Here is a 14,952-nt window from a genome sequence, read left to right on the forward strand (position 1 = left end):
CTGAAAAATGTCTTTTGTGAAACAGAATGTTAATGCTCTGAGGACTCTGTTATGTCTGCACTAATATGTTCTGTGCACTTTGATGAAATGAGAGGGTAAAGGTCCAGGTGTATCATGACTAATATTGTAATACACCTACTGTCCTGTTACCCTGTCAGTCAACAGATAATGAGAACCTATTTTGTTTCCATTTTTCGTTATATATATTTATATATTGTTAATTTCTAAAGCTCGCTAGTATAAATTCAGGAGGATCAGCCTGATAAATATTTAAGTGTTATGGTCATTTTTTGTGTTGATCTTATCTAGACCATGAATGTCAGCATATGACTGATGAGAGGAAATAATGTTTCCTGAGAATTGTCTAAAATGCGCAACATTTCAATCAATGTTTCAGTTCTTAAATACCTCTTTATTTTAAACTGATCTGTTATAAGGAGCTATTTATTAACTAAGATCAACTTTTGGCCTGTTTTAGCAAGTTTTATCCCATTATCATGCTTGAGACTTTGCAAACTCTTGCCCCTTATCCTTTATCTGCAGTGAAATATCTTGGAAATCTTAATCTCTTTCTGGCTAAACTAGTAATAACCAGTTGCAATAACCAGCATCACAAATGTGCACGCACACACACACACACACACACACACACACACGGATAACAATAAAATAAAAAATGCCTAATACGGAGCATGTTAATAAACTTCACTATAGAGAGATGGCCAAGCAGAGCCATGGCTCCTTTTTCCACTTTTATAAGATACAACACAAGTAGTATTTTGGGAGGCTACAAAGTTATTTTTTTCCATTTGTACCACTTCTTGACAGAAGTAGGATTTTTTTTTTTTTTTGCATATGTATCTACAGACTCTAAAGGTAGGCAAATAAGAACTATGAGACCAGTGAATTACTTTAAGTCGCTACTTCTGCTATGCTAATCAGCTGAGAGAAATCTGGGTTTCGTATTAGGAGCCCTTCTGAATGGCTTAATGCCTTTACAGCTACCATTAGCTGTCAGCCTCTCCGTGGATATTGTCCATGTGCACTTTGAGGTAGTCATTCCTTGTAAACTTCTTATGGCAAAACTGGCATTCTGCCAGCGGACGATTAGGATTATGAGTCATCTTGTGTCGGATCAGCATTTTCTTCAGGCTAAAAGCCAAGTCACAAACCTAGAGAAGACCCAAAGATACCAATCACATTATATTGAAAAATCTGAAGATACACCAAGTTATCACTTACACAAAATACAATATGCAAATTCCTATTATCAAGTATATACTGACAGGCTTAAGAACAAAAGTGCTCTGGAAATAAATGGAACTTAACATCCAAGGTAAAAGGTAAAGAAAATTAATTATAGTTCCAAGAGTTGTTTGCATTTAATGTGTGTCCTCTGCATCCCAACCACTCTCCCTTCCCCCAGCTACTATATTTTTAAACATCTCTAAAGACACAACTCCCTGGAAACAGTATCTTTCTCCCCATAATTCAGCGTATTAACAATTTCACGTTAAACCTCTTAAACAGAATGCCTTGATCTAGAGGGCATCTTTTTAGTATATGGCATAAATAGCACAAGACATGTCTCACCAGTGATCCCTTCAATCTGGACCCATGTATGAAGTAAAAGGTTAACACTGCTTTAAGCATCCTAAGCAGAAGTTCGTTATCCACTATTCCAGTTCTTTATTTCCAATTAAAAATACTTCACATTTTCTTCATGTAAGCTCTGCGACATTGCCACCTGACTCAACAGACATTAAACAGCCCAATAATGTAAAATATTAAATTAACCCAGAAGATGTGAGGCATAGTTATTCAAAAGTAAAAATGAAATGGAATTCTTTTATAATACCAAATTTTCATTCAAAGTTTGCTGCTTTTCACAAAAATTCCATTTACATGAAATTCTTCAAAAGCACATGCACGATAAAATAAAATACTTAAATAATGTGAAAATTCCCTGAAAAACATAGTGAATATAATGGGAGAGGTAAAGCCTTGTAAAAATACTGGAAAGAAAGCTGAAGTTCTGAATGAGGTGAAGCATGTGAAAATACAAAAGCAAATAAAAAATTCACTCTCTCTTTATGAGAGAAGCAGGATTTTACCTGCTCAGCAACAAGAAACACAGAAGGGCAAGCCCCCAGTTTGGTGAAGAGAGGGAGTAATCCAATAATTATTCTGAATTACACGTTAGTAGCATAGTGTGACATAAAATAAGTTTTAGAGTTTGCTACAGACTGAATGTTTGTGTCCTTTGCTATGGACTGAATGTTTGTGTCCCCTCAAAATTCATGAGTTAAAGCCCTAATCCTTAATGTGATGGTGTTTGAGGTGCAGCCACTGTGAGATAATTAGGGTTAGATGAGCTCATGAGGATGGAGTGATGGGATTAATGCCCTTATAAAAACGGGAAGAGACACAGATTCTCTCTCTCTCTCTGCATGCGCACACCAAGGCAGGCCACGTGAGGCATAACCAGGAAGAAGGCCCTCACTAAAGACCCAACTACTCTGGTACCCTGACCTCATGTCCATGAAGGCAGAGAATCTTCATATATTTTATTCACTCATATATCCTAAGGGATAAGACAGTGCCTATAGAGTAGCACTAAATAAGTATTTGTTGAATTAACTAACCAAGTTTCAACCTGATTCTATCACTTCCTAAGGAAGTTTAAATGAACAAACTATGCCTTTTAACTTCAGTTCCCTCACCTATAAGATGATCACAATGATCATTATCTCACAGAATTAATACTAAGATTAAATGAGGTAATCTATGCAAATGGATGTTGTACTGAAGACGCTCAATAAATGTTAGTGCCTAGTTTTTCTCTTTCATCTTCTCTGGCAAAAAGAATCATCAGCAGGTTGGAAAGAAGAGACTACAACAGCTACCACATGTGGGGTCCGAGAGAGAACACAGCTACTATAAAGAGTAGCAGCTCCCTGCAATATGCAAATGGTTTTAAAGCAAACAATAATTTTCCATGACAAACATAATGCTCCCAATCAATCTGAGGAAAGGACGTTCTTCTTATGAAATACCTTTGTAAACGTAAGTTTTACAATCACAATTTAAAACAGACTATACACCTTTAAAGTCACCGAAAAACAAAGCCAGGTAAGTTCATGTCATGCAGTAAAAATCGGGATAAAAAGGAAAGACCCAGGAACACGAAAGAGCATAAAATACAATGACAGACTATATAATACATGAGTTATGATAAGTGATATAAAATACTGAGTACCCTTAAAGGCTCTGAAATTAGGGTAAAATGGAAAATGCAAACACATGCTATTTTCAAGAAATGTACTTAAAACAACACACACACCCAAACATAATTTTACAAGGGGGATTGGAATGTGCCTAAGTGTAGAAAATGGTGCTGATGACAGTGCAACCGTACTGAGTAGCGCTTCCTCAAAAGCACCTTGGACGGACAGAGATTATTAGTATTTTCACAAGCCTTAAAAGAGCCAGGAGTACTACCAGTATGATAGCTCCTAGTCAAAGATGTATATATAAGATGTTCATCCCAGAATTATTTATAAAAGTGGAGTATTACAAATAACTTATTTGCCCAAAGTTAATGAGGATATTCATTTTGATATAACGAGAAGAAGAGATACTTCTCAGCTGTTAAAAAAAAGATCATACTTCAAAAAATATGTAAAAAAGGCAAGGGAAAATGTAAAGGGAAGAAAACAGAATAAAATTAATGCACCATTTACAATACTGAAATAAAGATGGTAACTGTATCTGTATAAATAAGTATTGGAAGAAAATATCAAGAGATTAATGTTAATATTAGTTGACATCAGTTGAGAAATTTGGAATCATTTCATTTCTGTCTTTATTCCCTTCTGTATTTCCTAATTTTTCTAGAACAAAAACGGAAACAAACTTCCAAATGTTACTTTGGAATGCAAAAAATACCGCTGGCTGAGTGAAGGTTCAACACCCTCATCTTCCATGCGTGCCTCTCAAGCCCACTGCCATCACACTGATACGTCAAGTGCTGTAACTCCCTAAACAGCTGCGATAGGTCACCAACCACCTCCACATGGCTAAATGGAATGGGGACTCCTGGATCCTCATTTAACATGAAGTTTCAGTATCATTTGACATACCTGGCCACTTCCTTCCTGCCTTTCATTTAGTTTCCATTAGGACCTGTTCTCCTTGTTTTCCCTCTATTTTTCTGGCCTTTCCCCGCCCCCCCCCTCCCATTTTCCTGTACAGGCTCCTCCTCCACCCTGACCTTGAAGTCTGGATCTCAGTACCTGTTCCTTAGCCCACTTCTTCATTCATTAGGTGTTTTCTCCCCTGGTGACCTTAATCATAGTCATGCTCTTTGTTACTGTTTATATGGAGATACTCGCCAATATCTTATCTCTGATCCAAGTCCTCTCTCCTGATCTGCACAGTGGAGGATCTAAATGCCTGCTGGATAGCTCACGGGTGCTGCAAACTCAGTAAGTCTAAAGTTGAACTGGAATTGAAAAAATACAACAAACTAGTGAATATGATGAAAGAGAAGCAGACTCACAGAGAACAAACTACTGGTTACCAGTTAGGAGAGGGAAGGAGAGAGGGGCAATATAGTGGTAAGGGATTAAGAGGTACAAATTATAGGGTATAAATTAAGCTACAGGGCTTCCCTGGTGGCGCAGTGGCTGAGAGTCTGCCTGCCGATGCGGGGGACGCGGGTTTGTGCCCCGGTCCGGGAAGATCCCACATGTCGTGGAGCGGCTGGGCCCGTGAGCCATGGCCGCTGAGCCTGCGCGTCCGGAGCCTGTGCTCCGCAACGGGAGAGGCCACAGCAGTGAGAGGCCCGCGTACCGCAAAAAAAAAAAAAAAGCTACAAAGATATACTATACAACACAGGAAATATCGCAAATATTTTATAATAACTACAATGGAATATAAGCTTTAAAAATTGTGAATCACTGTATTGTACACCTGTAACTTCTATAACATTGTATATCAACTATACTTCAATTAAAAAAAAGACTCTTTGTCTCCCAAATCTAATTCTCAAAACAAAAATGTGCCATCCATCTGACACTTGCTGGAAATCTGGCAGTCAGCCTTGATCCAATGTCTCCCTCATCCCCACCTCATCTAGTCAATTACCACTTCTTCCCTGTACACATTTCTAGAAGACATTTAATTGTCGCCATCTGTGCTGCCACAACCCGAGTGAAAACCATTACCTGCCTAGACCAGTGATTCTCCAGCAATAAGAAAACGTTTCCGCATGCACCTATTATCTGTATTTTTAAATAAAATATACCAAGTGTACTAAGGTATTTATAAATTATATTATTAGAGACAAACTTTTAAGAGAATTTGAAAAAAGATGAAATGAACGTTTTTGTATTAATAATTATGACTTCATATTTTAATTAGGCAACATCTAAGATATGATATTTAGGGTCATTTTTAAGAAAAATGTAGACAAAAACATATTTCAAATGTCTTCTGGATAATTTCAGTGTTTTGGTTTACTTTTTTCCAGATACGATGGTGTCATTTGTTTAATCTAAATTTGCTGCTGACTGGTAATATTAACTCTGTTGTTTTCTTTTTGTTGCCTTGTGTCTGTATTATTAATATTATTTTCAATCTGTAGTTTCTGTAAAGGACTCTTTTGTACAAGATTATTTTGTTTAAAAACAGATAACAGAATCCATATCTCCACTTAACTGGGAACACATAAATCGCAGTCCTTGCAAGCACGGAAAACAAACAAGTGACAACCTGCATCGCCACGGAATTGCCACTCTTCCCTCAGATCACATTTAGTACCGTACATCACAAGAAACCAGCCGTTATCCCTCAGATCACATTTAGTACCGTACATCACAAGAAACCGGCTGTTAACAAGGGCACCAAAGTCAAGCCCCGCTATTCAATGATAATAAAGTTTAATTTCTTGTTTTAAGTTCTTTGAAGTTCTTTGTTTTAAAATACACAATAAGCAGGGATCACAACTGTTATCTTTCCTTCCCGTTTCCCAATGGATGTCTCCTAGGCCTCCTGGGATACGCAGCTCCTCACTCTGGAAACCAAAGCCTAGATTATTGCAATAGCCAGTGTCAGTGGTTCTCAAAGAGGTGGTACAGTTTCCCCTGCCCTCAGGAAATGTTTGGAACTAGAGGAGGTGTGTAACTGTCCTGAAGAATGGGGGTTGCTCCATGCATTTTATATAGGAGAGGAGATGCAAATTCCCTGTCATGTATGGACAATTTTACACTGTCAGAAGGACCCAGGTGATAAATACTATCTGAATCTCTCTGCATCCATCCTTATCCCCTTCTGTCCATGCTCCACCCAGCAGGTGGAGGGATTTTTAAAACCATAAATGTCATTTTACTACATAAAACTGTTCCATGGGTCCTTACTGGATCCTTACTTTAAGGGAAACTCCTAAACTCTAGCCCAACTAATCAGCTTTAGTGTAGGCTGTTGAAGACACCACAGCCTTCCTGCCTCAGTACTTTCTCACTTCACTTTTTCTAGCTGCCTCCTATGCATTCCTCAGAGAGGCCTGTATGATCTTTCTGACAGAAGTCTTCTGTTAAATGCTCTCATAGTAGCCTTTACTTTTCCTTTAAAACACTTACCTCGAGTGTAATTAATTATTTGTGAGCTTTTTAATGTCTCTCCTTACTAGTCCTAAGGAACAGGAAGGCAAGAGTAGTCATTCCATTAATATTTGTTGAACTAAAGAAAGAAAGAAAGGGAAAGGTAGATAGGTGATTGATAGATACAATCCCTGTGAGCAACGTAAGTAACCCAAAGGCTGTGGAATAATTCTGGAGAAACCAAAGAAGGTGTCTTTAGAAATTATTTTCAAGTAAAAGAAACTCTAAATTGTTTTTGTAAGTATAAATGAACATTTGTGATCGTACGTAAGACAGAATTAAAACTGATTCCCTATTTTCTATTTCCCTGGCTCCTTCTCTAAACCTCACGTCAAAAGAACAATAGATACCACTCTTCAGTGGCTTCCTGTTGAAATCAGATTCAAAATAAATTCCTTAATGTGGCTGAAAGGCTACCAGTTTGCTCTCCAACTTCACCTTGCACCCCCCTCTTCCTCTCTCCCCAGGCTCCAGCCCCCCCTGCCTTTTTACTTCCCCTCACACTGCATGCTCTTTCCCACTTACAAGCCTTGATTTATTCTGTTCCCTGAGCCTAGAATGCTCTTTCCCCCATGGCTACTCTTCATCTTCTAGGTTACTCAGAGCCACTTTCTCAGAGAATTCTTCCCTAACTACTCTTTCACAGCCCACCCCATTTTTTCCTTTCCCAATCTTTTTCATAAAATGCAATGAGACATCTATTCAGGCTTATTCGTTTAAGTCTGTACTCCACAAGAATGTGAGTTCTATGAGGGCAGGGGACATGGCGTCTTGTTCACTGTTTTATTACAGTCATTTATTTCTGGCACAGGGACTAGGTTTAAGGGCTGACATCAGCTTTCACCGTGTGCCGGGAATGACCCTTGGCAATTTCTAACCATTAGCTTGTTCAAACTTCACAAACCACCCTTTTAGGTATCATCCCCATTTCACAGAAGGAAACTGACACACACACTTCTGTCTCAAGCAGGTTACCCAAGGTCACAGAATGAGGAAGTGGTTTCCAGCATTTAAACCCAGACAGTCTGGGTTCAGAGTCTATACCACCCCCCAAGGGCCAACTATTAAAAAAGTCTCTCACTTCAAACAGAGATATGTGAGCCCACTACACTTTCTTCCATTTGCCTGGCTGACACCATTTTTAAGAAATAAACATCTCTTTGAAAAAATAAAGGAGGTTCTCGGACAGTTCAGCTCACCAGTGTGTTGTGAGGGATACGAAGTTCAAGTCCATTTACATAGTCACCATGGGAAAATTACGGCAGCGGCAAGCTGGAGAAATGGAAAGGAAGTTGGGCAGGATGCCGAAGTCATTGATGACGGCTCAGAATTAAGGAGTTCGAGAAGCTCCAATAGGACACGGGATTGGAACAATCCAACAGACTGCTGAACGAGGGCCAAGGCAGAGGATTAAATGTCAGCAGAGAGTAGCTGATGTCACGGTTGTGAAACTGACTACCTAGACATTAAAAGCTGTGTTCTCATGAACTTAAATGCAGTCATTAAGAGACTTCAAACTGATGCTCTGTATAAATCAGCCAAATGTAAGGTCTTTTATAGTCATTTTAAAAATAGGGAAGAGCAAGGAGTTCCAACAGTGCAACAGAGATGCTTCCTTTTCTTTCTTTCCACATGTGATTCTCATACAACCCTTCAGCCTACTCCAACTTAGTATTAATTCACATTCCCCAAAAATGGGAAAATATTTTATTCCTTCTCTAGGCTAGAGGTAAACTGATTTTGTCTTAAGATAAAGGGAAACAGCATGTTTAATAGAAAGTCCTTGGAGATAATGTTAGAATTGTATACAGACATCTTCAGTTAACAAATATTTATCGCATACAATGTGTCTACCACTTCAGTAAGGAGAACAGTGACAAAGAGCGCTCTGCCCTGCCTCAGTGGAGTCCACAGCGTTAGGAGAAATACTTGCAATGCCATGAACATAATGCCAAGAGAGGCACACGGGAGGGTGCGATGACTCTTCCTGGATGCACAGGGGTTATCACGTCCTAAGTTGGGGAGTGACATTCCAGGGAGAAGGAAGGAGATGTACAAAGGTACAGAGGAGTGAACAGCAAGGCCCAGGTGGGGAACGAGAACTGTTCACTAAGGCTGAAGATGAGACACTGTTAGGGGAACAACTTGAAAAGGAAGTTAGAAGGCTGGAACCAAATCCTAGAGACCCTGATAATCATAAGAAACTGGAAGGATGTATATTCTGCAAGCGGTGGGACTTGAAGAAGAGACTAAAACTGAAGTATAATTTAGTTAGCAAGCTAGAGAGTTCACAACTGGAATCAGGGAGGCCAAAACAATGTTCCACACCAAGCCAGAAATGATTTGGACATAAACTAAGACAGTGGTCATTGATTCATTTGTTCATTCCTTTAAAATATTCTTTGACTGCTTCTCATACGCCAAGCATTGTTCTAGGGCTGGGAATACAGCAATAAACAATAACGAAAAACTCTGTTGTCATAGAGCTTATAATAAATGATAAATAATTAAACAATCAAATACGTAATATTTCAGGTGGATGTAAGTGCAGTGAAGGAGAAGGTGACTATGGGGTGAGGGTTAAGAAAGTAATGGAAGTAAGAGAGAAAGAAATTTGAGCCGAGGACTGACAGAAGCACAGGAACAGATCATAAAGATACCTGAGAAGGGCGTTCCAGGCTGGGGAAATGGCAAATACAAAGACCTATTCACAGGAGTGAGCTCAGTGCGTCTGAAAGAACAGCAAAGAAGCCATGTGGCTGGAGTGAGGCAGAGGGGGCGGTGAAGCCAGAGAGGCTGGGGCACAAGGGCGGGGGGTGCAGGTCACGTGGCCACTTCCAGACTCTGGTACAGCTCTGGTTTTCACTCTAAATGAGATGTACGGTCGTTGAGGGTTTGAGCCAATGAGAGTAATGTAATACATATGTAATCTACACACACATACATAAACTCTGACTCGGGTTTTAGAAAGATCACTGTGGGTGGCCAGTTGAGGACAGACTGTAAAGAGCAAAGATGGAAGGAGGGAGATCAATTAAAAAGCGATTGTGTTGTTCCAGGAGACTAGGTTGTTAGTTGTGGAGGTGTAAGAATGTTCACATTCTCAACTTACATACAAAGCCAAGCAGATTTGCTACTGCACTGGATGTAGGGGGTGACAGAAAGAGAGAAGTGAAGGTGGCAATGGAAACTTGGACAAGGTGATAGGTTTGAGAAATACAGACAAGCAAAGAGGGTCAGGAATTACTGGGGCTGAAAGGAAGCTGCATGGGTTTGATCCCTGGAATCCTGATTTGGCCAGTTATAAGCAGTGAATGATAGGCAAGTCATTCAACCCCAGGGAGCCTCAACTGCTTCCTATAAGTGGAAATAACACCTACATATTTCTGGACTGTAGTGAAATCAGAGACTATATACAAACCATGGATCACTGTGTCTTTCTAACTACAGAAGCTCAACTAGATGATGCTCTTGGTCATGGCTCAGGGAAAGAGAGGTGCCTGGCAGGAGGCTCAGACCTTTGGCTTGGGCTCTTTGGAGACAGTGGAGTTCTCAGAGAGATGGGTAGTTAAAGGAAACATGTTGAGAGCTTGAGAAGGCTGGGAGATCATGATTTCAGTCTGGAATACAGGGGAGATGTCTCACAGGCACCTCACAATATCTGTCTAGAGTTCAAAGAGAAATCTAGGCAGGGAAAGAAAGATTTGGAAGTCATCTACCATACGTGTAGTGGCTAAAGATATTTAAAGTTGAATAGGTATGGCATGCTGGGGGAGCTGCAGAGCACGGAACGACTGGGCCTAAGGTGTTAGAGTGGTGTTGATGAGTGAGGTGGCATTTGAGCAAAATTGTAAAGAACTGAAGTGGATACGTATCAGTTTCTTCTTTACAATTTTGCTCAGATGCCACTCAAATGTCATATATATATGGCAGACAGTGGGAACAGGAGCAGAAAAAGATTTTCTAGGCAGAGGGAACAGTGTATGCAAGGTACCTGGAACAAGAGACAGATATGAAACAGTATCACTGCTTCAGGAAACTCTACGTGTTAGTGCAAAGAAACTGCAGAATACTGACAGATAAGATTACTAAGACATAAAATAGTAAGAACTGAGAAAGACCATAATAATCTTTCAGTCAAGTAGGAAGGCAGATTTTACCTTCTAGGTTGTGAGAAGCCATCATAGAGAAGCACATGACTGAGTTTACATTAAAAATGTCACATTTTGATATTACTACCAAACCCAAAGTAATAAAAACGATTATAAGAGAATACTATGAACTGTATGCCAACAAATTAGATAACCTAGTTGTCATGGACAAATTCCTAGAAATACACAAATTACCAAAACAGACTCAAGAAGAAACAGAAAAATTCAGAAGACCTATAACAAGTACAGAAATTGAATCAAAAAACCTCCCAACAAAGAAAAGTCCAGAACTCAATGGTTTCATTGATGAATTCTAACAAACATTTAAAGAAGAATTAACACCAATCCTCTCAAACTCTTCCCAAAAATAGAAAAGGAGGGAACACTTCCTAATTCTGTGACGCCAGCACGCCCTTGATACCAAAGCCAGACAAAGATACTACAATGAAAGAAAACTACAGACTAATACCCCTATGAATATATAGGAAAAAAATCTTCAAATGAACAAACAAAAAAAACCAAGACAAAACAAAACAAAAAACTCTAACAGGGGGTTCCCTGGTGGCGCAGTGATCTAGAGTCCGCCTGCCGATGCAGGGGATACGGGTTCATGTCCCAGTCCGGGAAGATCCCACATGCCGCGGAGTGGCTGGGCCCGTGAGCCATGGCCACTGAGCTTGCATATCCGGAGCCTGTTGCTCTGCAACGGGAGAGGCCACAACAGTGAGAGGCCTGTGTACCGCAAAAAAAAAAAAAAAAAAACCTCTAACAAGCTGAATCCAAGATCATGTTAAGAGGCTTATAAGCCATGAACAAGTGGCTGTATCCCAGGACTGTAACAGTAGTTCAACATAAAAAGAAATCAAACAATGTACCATACCACATTAACAGGACAAAAGGAAAAAAAATGATAATTTCAAGTGATTCAGAAAAGCATTTGACAAGATTCAAAACCGTGTCTTGATAAAAATATTCAGAGAACTAGAAGAGAACCTCCTCAACACAATAAAGGACATTCATAAAAAACTCACACCTACCATCATATTCAATGGTAAAAGACTGAAAAAATGCAAAAGAATGGACCTCTAACTCACACCATATACAAAAATTCAACTCAAAAAGGATCAAAGGCCTAAATGTGAGAGCTAAAACTATAAAGGTCTTAGAAAAAAATATAAGGGTAAATCTTTATGACCTCGAATTTGGCAATAGATTCTTAGATATGACACCACATGCATGAAGAGAAGGAGAAAATGGGTAAATTAAACTTCATCAAGACTGAAAAGTTTTGTGCATCAAAGGACATTATCAAGAAAGCAAAAAGAGAACATATAGAATGAAAGAAAATATTTGCAATCATATCTGATAAGGGTCTAGTATCCAGTATCTCACACTCAACAACAGAGACAATCAACACAATTTTAAAATGGGCAAAGGACTTGAATAGACATTTCTCCAAAGCTGATACACAAATGGCTGACAAACAAGTACATGGAGAGATATTCAACATCACTAATCCTGTGGGAAATGTAAATCAAAATGACAATGATATACCACTTCACATCCATTAAGATGACTATAATTTAAAAAAAACAGAAAATAATAAGTGTTTACAAGGATGAGGAGAAAATTGGAATCCTTGTGCATTCCTGGTGGGAATATAAAATGGTACAGCTACTGTGAAAAGCAGTATGGCAGTTCCTCAAAAAGTCAAACATAGGGCTTCCCTGGTGGCACAGTGGTTGAGAGTCCACCTGTCAATGCAGAGGATTACGGGTTCGTGCCCCGGTCCGGGAAGATCCCACATTCCGCGGAGCGGCTAGGCCTGTGAGCCATGGCCGCTGAGCCTGCGCGTCTGGAGCCTGTGCTCCGCCACAGGAGAGGCCACAACAGTGAGAGGCCCGCATACCGCAAAAAAAAAAAAAAAAAAAGTCAAACATAGAATCACTATATGGGCACAGCAATTCCACTCCTAGGTATATACCCAAAAGAACTGAAAACTGGTACTTAAAACTTGTACACACACGTTTGTCTCAGCACTGTTCACAACAGCCACGAGGTAGAAACAACCCAAATGTTCATCAGCTGATGAACAGATAAACTGTGTTGTATACATAAAATGGAGTATCATTCAGCCATAAAAAGTAATGGTGCACTGATACAAGCTGCAATGTAGATTATCCTTGAAAACATTGTGCTAAGTGAAAGAAGCCAGTCACAAAAGGTCACATATTGTATGATTCATTTATATTAAATATCCAGAATAGGTAAACCTATAGAAATGAAAGCAGACTGGTGCCTGCCAGGGTCTGGGGAGAGTGAGGGGTAACTGTTTAACGGGTATGGACTTTATTTGGGGGTGACAAAAATGTTCTGGAATCAGAGGTGATGGCTGCACATCACCGTCAATGTACTAAAGGCCACTGAATTGTTCACTTTAAAATGGTTAATTTTATGTTATGTGAATTTCATTTCGATTTTTAAAAAGTCACCTTGGTGGGGGATTATTACATCTATAGGATGTAATGAGAAATGTAATAAGATAGGATGTAATAAGAAATAGTAAGGTGAGGGTCCAGGCTACGCATCGCTAGTGGGAATGGAAACTGAGAGTAAGTAATGGATCTGAGAACCATTTAGGAAGGAGATAGACTGGAAGTGGGGTGAGAAAGGAGGACTTCTATCTGGAATGGGTAGGTTAAGAGAATAAGATTTTGGAACAGACAGCCAGTTCCCTGACCAGGCTGCATTTCAGGGAAGTTTTGGAGGCTTTAAACTTGGATCTCTCCTCAACAGACCAGTCCGGACTGCAGAAAAGGCTCAGAGAGATTTGAACATCTGACAGAAGTAAATGGGATAGAAGTAGATAGAAAAAATCATGCTTGTAACATAATTTTTAAAAAATAACATCATGGTCCAGTCTGTGTAAGGAAGCAGTCCACAAAAATATTCAGCATAAATAAAAGTCAGGTAGAGCGTGATAGAAGGAAGATGTCCATACACAGTTAATATTTAATTTCTATTTTCCATCACTTATTTGTGTAGTTGTGCAATTAAATAATCCAAAAAAAGTTTTGCTTTTATGAAAATGCTTCCAATAAAAGCACCAATGGATTGAACGTTCAGTCCATTAAATTATGAAACTGGCTGTACCTCCAGTCCAGGATAGAGCTCTCCATGTGTACATTTCTTTCTCTACAAGTAGTTCTCTCCTTAAAGAAGTTCACTGTTGATAAAGGTATTTTTATGAGTAGGTCCACTGGGAGTACGTTGTTGCCTTAACCTTACCACCAAAGTTTCATGGAAAGACAAGGAAAACATCTTATGTTTGTGAGTTTCCTTTCATATGGACTGCTTACTCCATCCTTTATCCTTTGGGATATGCCAAGGGGACTAAGTACTCAAGTTTCCCTCAACATTTAAAGAGAACTATGTACTGTGCAATTTCACAGATTACAACTTTAATGTTTCTTCTTACATTGAGCTACATTAATACTTTTTTTTTTTTTTGCTATTTTTGTGTTAGAAATAAGAACAAGAAGTAAGTGCTTTCCCTAACACCTGTGTCAATTTTCTGTCAACTGTCAATCTTACACAGAATGGTGATGCTGTTCATCGATGAACCATTTTTCTCTAGATTAATCAATGATCCAATTAATTTTACTGACAATGGTAGTATTTCTGTCCTTTCATTAATAATGTGAACTATGTCGATAATTTCATTTCACTTCAAATGTCATAAGCAGAAAATCTAAACAATTGGCAGTGGCGTTTTTTAAACAAAGGAGTTTATGCATGTTTTAGAAATTGTTTGGCTTTAACAAAATAAATAATATCTATAACCAGTTAAATTTCTGGTTTAACTATCATTAACCTGTCAAAGACTTGGACAGACACATGAAAGCTGTCTTGAATCATCATGTATTTATACCTTGGAAGAACAACTCAATTGCATTAAAACAGGGTACAGGCATGTCTTAAGGAAAATCAGAGTTCATTTGCTGCCAGTAAACTAGGATAAAAAACATTGCTACAACGTGGTTACATGGATTATGCAATCAAAAGGTATAAAGAGCACAAGACATTAATAGACACAGATCAGCACTGTAAAGCGCGCGCACACACACACACACACACAC

At 39.1% G+C, this 14,952-nt stretch overlaps 1 protein-coding gene across 1 annotated transcript in view; it reads right to left on the reverse strand.

Annotated features, from left to right (window-relative positions):
* Positions 1–841: 841 nt before the first annotated feature.
* The window catches only part of PRDM5 (PR/SET domain 5), a 206,369-nt gene continuing 192,258 nt past the window's right edge, over positions 842–14,952 (reverse strand). The window contains exon 15 of the mRNA XM_060147419.1: positions 842–1,172. Within this exon, the coding sequence (XP_060003402.1) occupies positions 1,008–1,172 (165 nt within the window). The 3' untranslated portion in view covers positions 842–1,007. The remainder of the gene's footprint in view (positions 1,173–14,952) is intronic.

This window comes from Lagenorhynchus albirostris, chromosome 4 (genome assembly GCF_949774975.1).
Source record: "Lagenorhynchus albirostris chromosome 4, mLagAlb1.1, whole genome shotgun sequence".
Classification (NCBI taxonomy): Eukaryota; Metazoa; Chordata; class Mammalia; order Artiodactyla; family Delphinidae; genus Lagenorhynchus; species Lagenorhynchus albirostris.